The sequence below is a fragment of the Ochotona princeps genome, chromosome 15 (genome assembly GCF_030435755.1).
Source record: "Ochotona princeps isolate mOchPri1 chromosome 15, mOchPri1.hap1, whole genome shotgun sequence".
In the NCBI taxonomy this organism is placed as follows: domain Eukaryota; kingdom Metazoa; phylum Chordata; class Mammalia; order Lagomorpha; family Ochotonidae; genus Ochotona; species Ochotona princeps.
The window spans coordinates 2,274,725-2,287,018 of NC_080846.1; the positions used below are offsets into that span (position 1 = coordinate 2,274,725).

A 12,294-nucleotide genomic window follows, 5' to 3' on the forward strand; every position below is an offset into this window, starting at 1 on the left:
CCACCGACCACCGGGGAGCAGCAGCAGAGGGACACTGAGGCTTTAACTCAGTGCCCGCCATCAATCTCTCCAAGGAGCTCCACTGAGCAGACAGACACCCACTCACTCATTCATGCTTTCTGAGCAGATGTACAGTGCTGTCTCAACTGTGGCCACATCAGAAAAGGGATCAAATCTTTGCCCTGTGGCACCAACCAAACAGCTCTGAGTGACAATAAGCAGGTGTGACGTATGTGATGCCAGCACCTCCACTCTGGAAAGCAAACACATGGGAGAAGAACCAAGCATAAAGAAGGGACCCATTCATCACAATATTTTTATAAATGAAAATGGAAACTTTCAGCCTATCCTTTTCATTTAGTTGTGTAATAGATCATTTGGTAGAAATACAAAAAACAATGACTGATCTTGTACCCACAGGCTAATCGCCCACCTGCAAAGGGGCAACCACAGTGCTAGTCTACTATGCCCTCAGTCCTGGGACACGTGTCAGCCACATGGGAGGCCTGGGTAGAGTTCCTGGCTCTGGCATCAGCTTGGCCCAGCCCTGGCTAGTGTGGCCATTCTGGAAGTGAGCCAGCAGATGACAAATCATCTTCTCTTTCTCCTTCCCGTTTTAGCAGACAGAAGATTCTCTCTCCCTGCACCCTCCACCTGTGTGTGTGTCTGTGTGTGTGTGTAACTTTCAGAGAAATTGATCTTACAAAATATAAACTTGAACAATGAAATGCAACTAAACTATGCATTCTCTTAGTATTCAGGTGTTCCGTACGACAAAGCAATTATTAAATTGTAGCACTGTACATCATGTTATTTATTTGATGTTTAAAAATCATTTACTCCCCACATTGGAATAAGCATATACTCGGGAAACTGGATTTTTAAACAAAATTTAAAATCACAAATTTTCCTTTTTGGTTGAATACACTAAATGAAAAAGTCCACTAAACAAAAGGCTACATACAAAGAAGCAAATACAGCTTAGCTGCCGCAGACCAGACCCACGAGAGCAATTCCAAAGACCACTGGCGTCTAAAAACCAGGGCCTACAACCAGAATGGAAGCACATTTAAGTCTCCGACTAGTACATCTGTGATTTCTGAATAATTTTGTTATAAGGCAACATCTCTGCAAAGGTTGGAAAGAATACACAGTATTGGAATGACAGGCATTCTCCAAATCGTTTTATTCGAGTCAAAAACCTCCAAGCCGGTGGGAGCACGGGCTGTGGTTACGTGAGGGAGCGGGGCACGCTGTCACGTGCTCCCTTGGCTTGCTCCTCTTCACACTCGGCAGTGTGAGACCATGGACAGACGTCTCAATGGCCGATCAGAAACAACAAGCCTAGCAGAGGTCATCCCAAATCATCACACCAGTGCTAAGAACAAATGCCTTAAACACAACTACCACGTCAACGTCACGCACAAGCATACATTTTGTTCTTAACATTTTTTTTAAAATATGCCTTTTACTGAATCATGGCACCAACCTGATCCTGCAATTGTACGTCCATCGCTGCCTGTTGTGGTTAAGATGTAATGTTAGCCAACCAATTTAAAACCATTACTGACATAGAAACATGTCCTGAGGGACGCTGTGCCAAGCAGGAAACCACACAGCTTCTCAGGCATGTGCACAGGCTACTCTATATGGAACACTAAACACTCAAAACCACACTGGTTTGGGGTTACCTTTCTTGATTGCTCAGTTTGGAGTACATGGCTTGTACCAATTCCGGACTTTTCAGAAAGTGGTCTGTAATAATCAAGAACCTAAGAGGAAAGGGAGAAAACAGCATGGTTACAGGAACACAGTGACACCACGCCACCCAGTGACACCACGCCACCCGGTGACACCACGCCACCCGGTGACACCACGCCACCCAGTGACACCACGCCACCCGGCCACCCGGCCGACCTTGCACACAGCAAGCTGCACTGCACCCCGCTGAGCTTTGGAGCTGCTGGCATCGTAAACATTTTAAGAGTGTCAAGTACCACTTTTCAAAACACTGAAAGGGAGAAAACTCAAGATATTTTTCTCCACTTTACTTTCAACCATCTATTGACTCAACTAGTAGGAAGGGCCTATCACAATTTTTATCTAAGAGCTAAAACTCGTTTTGTAGACTAACGTAAAATGAAATTCAATTATGAGTTCACATATACACAAGACATATCACACGTGTTAGTCAGAAGCTTAGTACTCCAATTAATCCGAAGAAATGAACATTCCAGGCCTTTTTAAACAAAAGCCAACAGGGCAGTGATGGATCCTGGCTTGATGATCCACTCTAAGAGTTCTAAAGTTACCAAAAAAAACATCCTCACTGTCAAGCGACGTGCTCACCTGAACTTAAGGCATCAACTTAGGAAAGCCCCAAGGCAGAGATTACAGGCATATTTCTTCAAAGTACCACCGTGACAGTTAAAAAGACAGAATAATATTAATTAATTCTGAATCCTATTTACCAGAAGCCATATGACAAAAAACTTTAAGAACTTAAAAGATACTATTTATACCCTAACAAAGTTACAGTAACAGAGTCTCCTGACAAACGGCTCATCACTTACACGTTTCCAGTATAATGGAAAGTCTTCCAGTATACTTAAAGAAGCAAAACATACTCACATCATACAGAAGACAAACTCAACATACATTCTATTTCTTCAATGATCTTTAAAACAGCTGATGAATACTTTGATGTAAAATGTTTCTAATAGTAAGAGATGATAAGAATTTCAAGCAGCTTCCCATAAGTCTAGGTAGTTCATCAAGCTGCAACATGTATCCATGCATCCCAAAGGGCACAAACTCAGCCTCCAGCTACATGGAACTCCTCCTCTGGCCCCCAGGAGAGTCACTCAAAAACCCAGGCCTCAAGGCTCCATCTGGATCCAGATGACACCCAGAGCACCTGCCTCTTCAGAGCATGTGCTGAGTGCAACAGAGTCAACCCCTACCCCAGGAGGACAGGAACAATCCGGGGCGTCTGGCTCCCCGAGGAGCACAGTTTTGCTGAACTCCAGGAACACCGCGGCAGCTCCCTGGGGACAAAATTCCATAACCATTCTAACATGACCTGGGAAAACTCTGGGTCTCTTCTCAAACTACATGAAAAGATGAATTAACTTCATCTTTATCTCTCCCTCACTCTGCCTTTAATAAGCAATCTTTAAAAAACAGTAAACCCCAGCTGTTGGCAATGGCTTAGGTTGTCTTGTGCCTAGGCAAGTGTTACACAGCTGGGAGAAAAACAGCCAAACGCTAGTGGGCACTCAGCCTGGTGAATGCCAACTCTGTGTTGATTACACCACTGTGCCAGCAGAGTCACCTACTGCATTTTTACTGTTTTTTTAAAAAAGATCTGGGGTCAAAGGGGAATAGCACCCGCCATGCCATCATGGGCACATGCCAGCCGGAGCCACCATACCACCATAAGTGTTGGGGCTGGGGGACTGGAGACAAGTTGGAATGGGGGTTATTTAAGGCTTGTTTGACATATATGATTTCTGGGGGTTTCCACGGACTGGGCCATTGCAGCTGCAGGAAACCCAGAGAGCTGAAACTGGGTGCATTAGAGCGGAAATCCAGAGGGCCTCCCTGGGTCAGGCTAAAGCACCCATCTGCACACACAACAGCCAGGGGCTGCAGCACCTGCCAGAGCTTGTGAGAGCAGTGTTTGGGAGAAGGTCGAGTAGGGGCTCTTTGGGACTGACATGACTAGACCACCGCACCCAACAGTACAAAAGCAGGTCTACAGGTGGGCCGAGCCAGACCACAGCAGCTACCAGTGCACAGATGAGCTGGGGCTGGAGTCAGGTCAGCTGGACTGGGGCTGGGGTATGCCTGAAAGGAATCCTCAGGGATCTCCCCAACCAGACCACAGCACCTGCAAATACAAACAGACCTGGGTCTGGGGAAGGTGGAGGCCGGCTGCAGTACCTACTGGTGCACTAGAGAGCCAGGTCTTGGGTCAGGTCAAGCCAGGCCAAAATACCCACCAGTTCATGCAGGAGATGAAGCTGGAGCTGGCCAGGCCAGGCTGGGCTACATCACCAGCTGGCATGTGTGAGGGCAGATCTGGGCAAAGGTTTCTCAGGGTCTCCCTGACCATGCTGTAGCACCTGCCAGTGCGCACCAGCCAGGGACAGGGACAGGGAGGGCCAGGCCAGGCTAGGCTACAGCACCTGCCAGTGCGCACCAGCCAGGGACAGGGACAGGGAGGGCCAGGCTAGGCTACAGCACCTGCCAGTGCGCACAAGCCAGGAACAGGGACAGGGAGGGCCAGGCCAGGCTACAGCACCTGCCAGTGCGCACCAGCCAGGGACAGGGACAGGGAGGGCCAGGCCAGGCTAGGCTACAGCACCTGCCAGTGCGCACCAGCCAGGAACAGGGACAGGGAGGGCCAGGCCAGGCTAGGCTACAGCACCTGCCAGTGCGCACCAGCCAGGGACAGGGCAGGCTAGGTTAGACCAGGTTGCAGTACCTGCCAGTGTGCAGGAACTGGAGCTGAGGGTAGGGTGAGCCTAGCAGGCATCCTCAGGATTCTCCCGACTTGGCCACAGCACTTGTAGCTTTGGAGCAGCCCAGATCTGGCCTCGTGGTCATTTTGGACACTGAACCATAAGATGAATGACCGCCTGATCTCTCTTTTTCTCTCTCCTTTCTCTGTAATTCTGCTTTTCAAATAAAAAGTAAATAACCCTATAAAAAATGTGAAACCAGGTATTTTACATAGCAGTTAGAGACTACTAGGGCCATATACCCTGCTGGAGTGCCTAGGTTCCAAGCCTGGCTCAGCTTCCGACTCCTGCCTCCTGCTGATGCAAGACCAAGGCGGGTCCCCCACCAACACGGGAGCCTTGAGTGATACACACAGATCCAGGGTTTGAGGCCAGGGCTGCTGCAGCCATCCGGGGAATAAAATAGCAGTGTTCCATGTTCATGTTCTTATTCCCTGCCTGTCTCTCAAAGCTTTGTTTATTTATTTCAAAGGCAGAGTTACAGAGAAAGAGCTCTTCCATCCACTGGTTCACTCCGCAAATGGCTGTAATAAAACCAGGGCTGCCACATGGGCATGCATCCCTTTCAACCATGTAAACAATATTAAAAATAAAATTAAAAAAATAAATAAATAACTAGGGCTGGGACAGGCCAAAGACAGAACCCAGGAGTCCCTTCCTGGTCTCTCATGTGGGCAGCAGGGGCCCAGGGATGTGGGTCATTTTTCACTGCTTTCCCAGGCACATCAACAGGGAGCTGGATCAAAGCAGAGCAGCCAGGACTCCAGTCAGTGCCCACATGGAATGCTGGCATTGCGACCTGTGGTTTAACTGACTGCATGGCAGCACCAACCCACAAATTATATTTTAAAATAAGAAAATAAGCTTTATCCTTTAAATAGTTAACCATGACCAATGGGTTAAATGCTTGCAACATTGCTACTATAGAAAAAATAAGTCTAGAGATTTGAGACAATGCCTCTTTCCCTGAAAAAAGGGTCATAACTTTGAAAATACATATATTGTGGCTGCAATCTCCCAAATACTAATATGCAAATACTAATATCTTTTTTAAAAAAGATTCCACTTATTTTTATTTCAAACGCAGATTTTTAGAGACAGAAGGAGAGACACAGAGATCTTCCACTGACTGGTTCACTCCCCCAAATGACTACCATGGCTGGAACTCGGCCACTCTGAAGCCAGGAACGAAGAGCTACTTCCAGGTCTCTGGGTAGTAAGATCTATTTTATTTTTATTTGAAAAGAAGAGAGGAAAGACAGAGAGAGAGAGAAAGAGAGAGAGAGATCTTCCACCTGCTGGCCAACTCATCAAATGGCCTCAACAGCCTGAACCGTGCCGATGCAAAGCCAGGAGCTTCTTCTGGGTCTCCCATGTGGGTGCACAGCCCCAAGAACTCCAACTTTCATCTGGCACATTAGCAGGGAGCTGGATCAGGATAAGAAGTTGAGCAGCTGGGATACAAACCAACGCCCACATGGGATGTTGGCACCACAGACAACACTGAGCCTACTATGGCATGGTGCCAGCCCTGCATGCACACATTTTAGCCACCCTTTAAAATTATATATTTCTTTATTTCATATGTGAAAGGCAGAGCCACTGAGAAGGAGAGCAAGAGGGAAGAGAGAGTGCATGCTCCTCCATTCACTGGTTCCCTCCCCAAATGCCTGCAATAGCCACAGCTGAAGTGATTCAAAGCCGAAGCCAGGAGCCTCTTCTGGGTCTCCCACTTGGGTGTGGGCCATCCTCCACTCTTTTCCCAGGCCATAGAAGAGAGCTGGGAAGTGCAGCAGCCGAGACATGAACCGGTGCCCATATGGGATCCCAGCACATTCAAGATGAGCATTTAGCCACTGAGCCATGGTGCCCAGACTGGAATTGCTAGTGTTCTCTGAGTTTCTGCCAATGTCTGACTCCTTTTGTCCCATGAGTAGCTTTTTCCTTCTTTGGATAACAGAATCCTGTTTCTTTCAAGAACACACCTAAACCTTCACTTGAGAACCTTGGTTCCACAGTTATGCTGGCCCGCCGCAGGAAGCAGCATGTGCCTCCCTGGAAGCAGGACTGGGGCAGGAAAGGATGACAGAGTGAGCGCAGAGGGCCATCAGCACTGCCTGCCAGCACCCAGCTGGTTAATACACCTGTGCTTCAGCTTGCAAAAGTACAAGGTGACTTTTGAAAAGGCCAAAGAAAAAGGTGGGCACTACAGCACAGCAGGCTAAGTCACCTCATCCGGGCACAGGTTTGAATTCCGGCTGCTCCACTTGCAATTAGCTCCCTGCTAACACGCCTAGGAAAGCAGTGAGGACGGTCCGCGCACCTGGGCCCTGGCCAAGCACATGGAAGAACCAGACCCAGTCCTGGGCTGCTGGCTCCCGCGTGGCTTAGTCCTGGCTGTTGCAGCCATTTGGGAACTAAACCAGCAGATGGAAGATCTCCTCCTGCCTCTCCTTTCAAACAGAAAAACAAACAAATAACAAGCAAGCAAACAAATTTTTTGGCCATGGAAAAATGAGATTAAGATATACATTTAAAGTTTATTTTGGTACTAAAAATATTTATAATTTTTAAAAATATACAAAAATACTTATTCAAAAATTGAAATTCAAGGTGTTTTTCCTACTATGGGTTTTCCATGAACCTTTCTGGAGAGCCCTTGTGCTCAGCCCCTGGAAAGACAGGAACCCAGTCAACACTATCACTTTAGGTTTTTCTTTTGCTTGTATTGTTTCCAACTAATGATCTTTGCTAGCTAGCCTGAGATAGCTCTTAAATGTTCCCTTTTATTCCATGCTGCCAAAATACAGACTCCAGTACTAGGGCTACAACTCACCTGCAGCAAATGTCTCTAAGTGAGCTGACTGGCTGGCTGACTCCGGCTGCCCTCTTACACGGAAACAAGAGAAGGAGGAGCAGGAGAAACAGTCAACAACTCGTTTCAAATACTGAAGATCAAGAAGGAAAGCCGAGGACTTGAAGACACACTCCAGACGACAGAGCAGCCTTTCCTAGGCCGCTACGACGAGCCTCAACACTGCCAAAGGCACACCGCAGTGCATTCTAATCACTGGGTAAAAATGGAAATCAGGGCCCGGCGGCGTGACCTAGCGGCTAAAGTCCTCGCTTTGAACGCCCCGGGATCCCACATGGGCACCGGTTCTAATCCCGGCAGCTCCGCTTCCCATCCAGCTCCCTGCTTGTGGCCTGGGAAAGCAGTCGAGGTCGGCCCAAAGCCTTGGGACCCTGCACCCGTGTAGGAGACCTGGAGGAGGTTCCTGGCTCCTGGCTTCGGATCAGCGCAGCACCGGCCATTGCACTCACTTGGGAAGTGAATCATCAGACGGAAGATCTTCCTCTCTGTCTCTCCTCCTCTCTGTATATCTGACTTTGTAATGAAAATAAAATAAATCTTTAAAAAAAATCGAAATCAATAATGAAAGGACACTTATGAAATAGAGATATGAACAAATTAAACAACAAACTCCTGAATAACCAAAAGAAAAATAACACTGAAAATCAAAATACAATTTGAGATGAAAATAAAAGCACAATATGCCCAAGAGTGTGAGACAGCACCTCACGGGAGACATGCTGCTTCCCGTCAGTCCCCGTGAACGCGGCCAGGAAAGCAATGAAGACGCCCTGCATCAAAACACAAGCCCCTTTAGAGCTCCATGCTCCTGGCATGGCCTGGCCCAGCCCCAGCCACCGCAACCACTGAGAGCCTAGCTGGAAATACCACAAAAATTCCAAAGGAACTAATAAATGAGAATGGGCAAGGCTGAAGGATATAGGGTATACTGATCAGTGGTATTCCTATTTACCAAACTGAAATTAGCCTAATAATCTCATTTGTAACAGCACAAAACCAACTTAGAACAAACTGTGCTAGATATGTAAATCTACCAAATATTAACAGAGAAATTAAAGTACAAATGTAAGGATAGGAATCTCCTGTTCACGGATCAAATACCCCTGGCTGACCTACAGAATAAGCAAACACTATCATCATTCTAGCTACTTTGCTCTGAACAAAATGAAAAGATCATGCTAAAATTAATATGGAAACACAAAGGACCCAAAACCATTACAAGACGTTAAACACAGCCAGAAGACTCCAACTTCCTAACTCGAAAACTTCCCACTACGTTGCAGTGATTAGGATAATGCAGTACTAACTTTGGAAAACAGACTGAAAAACAGAGTAACAAGGACACTCAACAAGATGCAGTGTTGTGGCACAGAGCTAACCTGCCAACTTAACGCATTCTTTATGTGCCTAGGTACAAGTCCTGGCTCCCACACTTCCGGCGCAGCTCCCTACTAATGGCCTGGGAAAGCAGCAGAGAACAGCATAGTGCTTGCAGCCCTGCACTCTGGGGACCCAGCTGGAGCTCCAGGCTCCTGCTTTCAGTCTGGCCCAGCCCCAGACACTAGAGCCATTTGAGGAGTTAACTAGTGATAGAAGATCAGGCGGTCTCTATGCCTTTCAAATTAATAAATCTACCTTAAAAAAAAAACAAAAAGAAAAGAAACAGGCCTAGCATCTCCAAGCCCTGACTACAGAACGGCAGACTTGTGTCTCCTGCCCTACATCGTCGGACACACTGGGGGGCGTCCCCTAGGCTGCCCCGGCACTCGCAGGACAACACGGAGGCTGCACATGCCCAAGCTTCACCAGTGGCTCATCTGACGGCGGGAACAGGGGAAGGCCAGAGGGTGGCTTGTGAACCCCCCTCTTCTTATGTCACCTGTTTCCCAGGCAGGCCATCCAGGCCATGCAGTGAGCTTCCTGCCCCATCCCCCAGAATACTGGGCAGCTACAGGCTGCCAGGAAGCAGCTCTGAGCCACAGAGCACCTCACATTCAACTGCAATCACCCAGGCCTTCCGGTGTGTGCAGCAAGGGCCACTGGGGCTGGCACTTAAAGGACAAGCTGTCCCACCCTAGAGGAGGGTTGTTTTCTGCAGCTTTCCTGGTCACCCTTGGTCTGTGTGTGTGCTTGACACGGCAACTCAGGAGAAGACAAAGTACACAAACCTGCAGCTGGGCCAAAGTTTGTGAGGTCAGAGAATCCGACAGTGCCAGCCAAGCCAACACACAGGGAACATCTCACAAGCCTGATGCCGGGGCAGGGGAGCAAGGAGAACCACTGTACCTTACCCACACGGGCCAACCTGCCAACTCCACCAGCTGTCACTGATGCTAATATTCGGGGGCCAGGCACTCCATACATTCTTTACACACTAAGAAAACCCTCTCTCTTCAGGACTACCTTGAGAAGTTCTTATCCTTCGAGGCCCAGTGCAAACCTGATTTCACGTCTCTTGACAAGTTCTACAGGTTCTGCTTCAAGACTCCGCTAACCAGGCCAACATGTTAGGCTGTCATGTAACTGCACAGCCACGACTAAAACATCCACCAGTACCAAGATGTCCCTCGGCAGCTACGTTTCTAACCAGATACTTACGGCCATTCTGACTCAGGCTGCTTCTGGTGAGCTTCTATGACATTGATGGCAATGTTGAGGTTTTCTTCCAGGTCGCTGATTCTTCCAGCATTGAGGGAGGTGAACAAGATCATGGAAGAATAGGCAACAATCTTTCTGTCTGGATGGTTTAAGCAAGAGCTTCCAAAGAAATGAGAGTGTTAGATCAACTTAACAGTGTGATAAAATCCGACCCGAACATGTCAATGACAGTAACTCTACCAGCAAATCCACTGCGCGGTGTTCTGAAGATTTCATGAAACGGAACAAGCATATTATTTCATTATTCCATATATTCAACAAGCACAATACTTCACTATTCTGTGTTCTAAACAAGAACATTACTCCTACACTCATAAGTTGACACAGGACTCAGAAGCAAAACTATAACAGAATACTAAAGCACAGGACAAAAACAACCACACGTCCAGAGCATCACAACATTCAGGCCAAAAATGACACCTTTTCAAAGACAAACGCATCCCTGCAGGGATCCTGAGGGATAGCACATCCAAGGAACACACAGTGTAGCGACAAGAGACACAGCTTTGAGTTGACAGTCTATCCCTGCGGGGTCATCTACACAGAAGGGGATGGGGGGAGACCAGGGCACCTACAACCTCGACTGTCCCTGCGGGGTCATCCACACAAGGGGCCCAGGCAGCTACAACCTCGACTGTCCCTGCGGGGTCATCCACACAAGGGGCCCAGGCAGCTGCAACCTCGGCTGTCCCTGCGGGGTCATCCACACAAGGGGCCCAGGCAGCTACAACCTCGGCTGTCCCTGCGGGGTCATCCATACAAGGGGCCCAGGCAGCTACAACCTCGACTGTCAATGACACCAAGGCTCAGGCAATCTGGCTTTCTCCCTTGAAACATTCCAACAGTCTTCTGCTGAAAGCTAACTACAACAGAGGATATGCTCACTCCACTTGCCCGATGGTAAAAAGCTAATAACTGCCAACACTGGCATTCAAATCTGGTTCTCTGTGTCAGAAAAACAGATTAACCACATAACCTCTTTAAGTACATTTTCTGATATAAAAACTGAAATACAGGGACCTGTGTTAGGGTACCCCATACTGAGTCTGCTGCCTCTACACCGGCATGCCACCTCTGTACCTCTCTTGGTAATCCTGACTTTCAAATAAGTAAACCTTTCTAAAAAAAAAAAAATAAAGCTTCAAATGAAACACAGGAGAGTGTTGTGCTGTAGCATAATAAGCTATCAAATGCTGGCAACCCATATAGGTTTCATGTCCTGGCTGTTACATTTCCAATCCAATTCCCTGCTTATGGCCTGGGAAAGCAGCGGAGGATGGCCCAAGTCCTTGGGTCCCTGAACCCATGTGGGAGACTCAGAAAAAGCTCCCGACTCCTGGCTTCGGCCCAACCCTGGCTCTTGCAGCCACCTGGGGAGTGAGCCAGCAGATGTGATGGAAGCCCTTCTCTCTTCCAAGGGCCTTAGTGAGGAAGAAGCAACACAAGGTACGGAGCGATGAGTCGGCTGGGGCTCCTCAGAGCCTCCTCTGAAGGCCACCCTGCTCCCCTCCGCCGCCAGGTGCTGCTCTGCTCCTCTGTCCCACTCGCCAAGCTCAGAATCTCTGTGAGTGATCAACGCAGCTGTGCCACTGCTGGCCACCAACCCTCCAGCTCACAACCTGGCACACAGCAGAGGCTGGGTGCCCAGAATGCTTCAAAGGAATAAATTCTCAAAAACAAACATCTACTTCTGCAGTTGCAATCTAATTCCCTTTCCTCATCAAAGCACAATTCCTGGCAAGTGCAAGCCTGACAGACAGCACACACTTTCAACCCGACGTATGGAAGCAGAAGACAGGCTCCGTGTGCTAGGCGTGAGTCACAGTGCAGCTCATGTGTTCCTAACATCACAGCCAAACTCAAACCACCCACAAAAACAAAGCAGACGGCATGGGATTGGTCCCCAGGAAGCAGCACTAGGCTCATAATCTAGCTATGAAATTTCCTGGCCATAAGCTTCAGGTCCCTATCTGTCCAAATGGGGATCGTAGCACTGTACGAGTGAGAGTAACAGCAGAGGTAACACAGGAACTACCCCACGAGGGGCATTTACACAGCCAGCTGCCCCTCTGCTCCTCACTGCCACAGGCACCAGGGCCTGGGTCCCATGCGGGCTTCTCCCAGTGTACCCCTCTGCTCCTCACTGCCACAGGCACCAGGGCCTGGGTCCCATGCGGGCTTCTCTCAGTGTATCCCTCAGCCTGGCACACCTTTAATTCCTGCTCACCTTTCTCC

The 12,294-nt window shown here is 48.4% G+C and overlaps 1 protein-coding gene across 1 annotated transcript in view; it reads right to left on the reverse strand.

The window, feature by feature from the left end:
- Positions 1-12,294, reverse strand: part of ATXN10 (ataxin 10) — a 134,888-nt gene that overhangs the window by 90,018 nt on the left and 32,576 nt on the right. Inside the window, exons 5-6 of the mRNA XM_004589717.3 lie at positions 10,000-10,158; positions 1,692-1,772 (exon numbers count right to left, since the gene is read on the reverse strand). Coding sequence (XP_004589774.3) covers positions 1,692-1,772; positions 10,000-10,158 — 240 coding nt within the window. The remainder of the gene's footprint in view (positions 1-1,691; positions 1,773-9,999; positions 10,159-12,294) is intronic.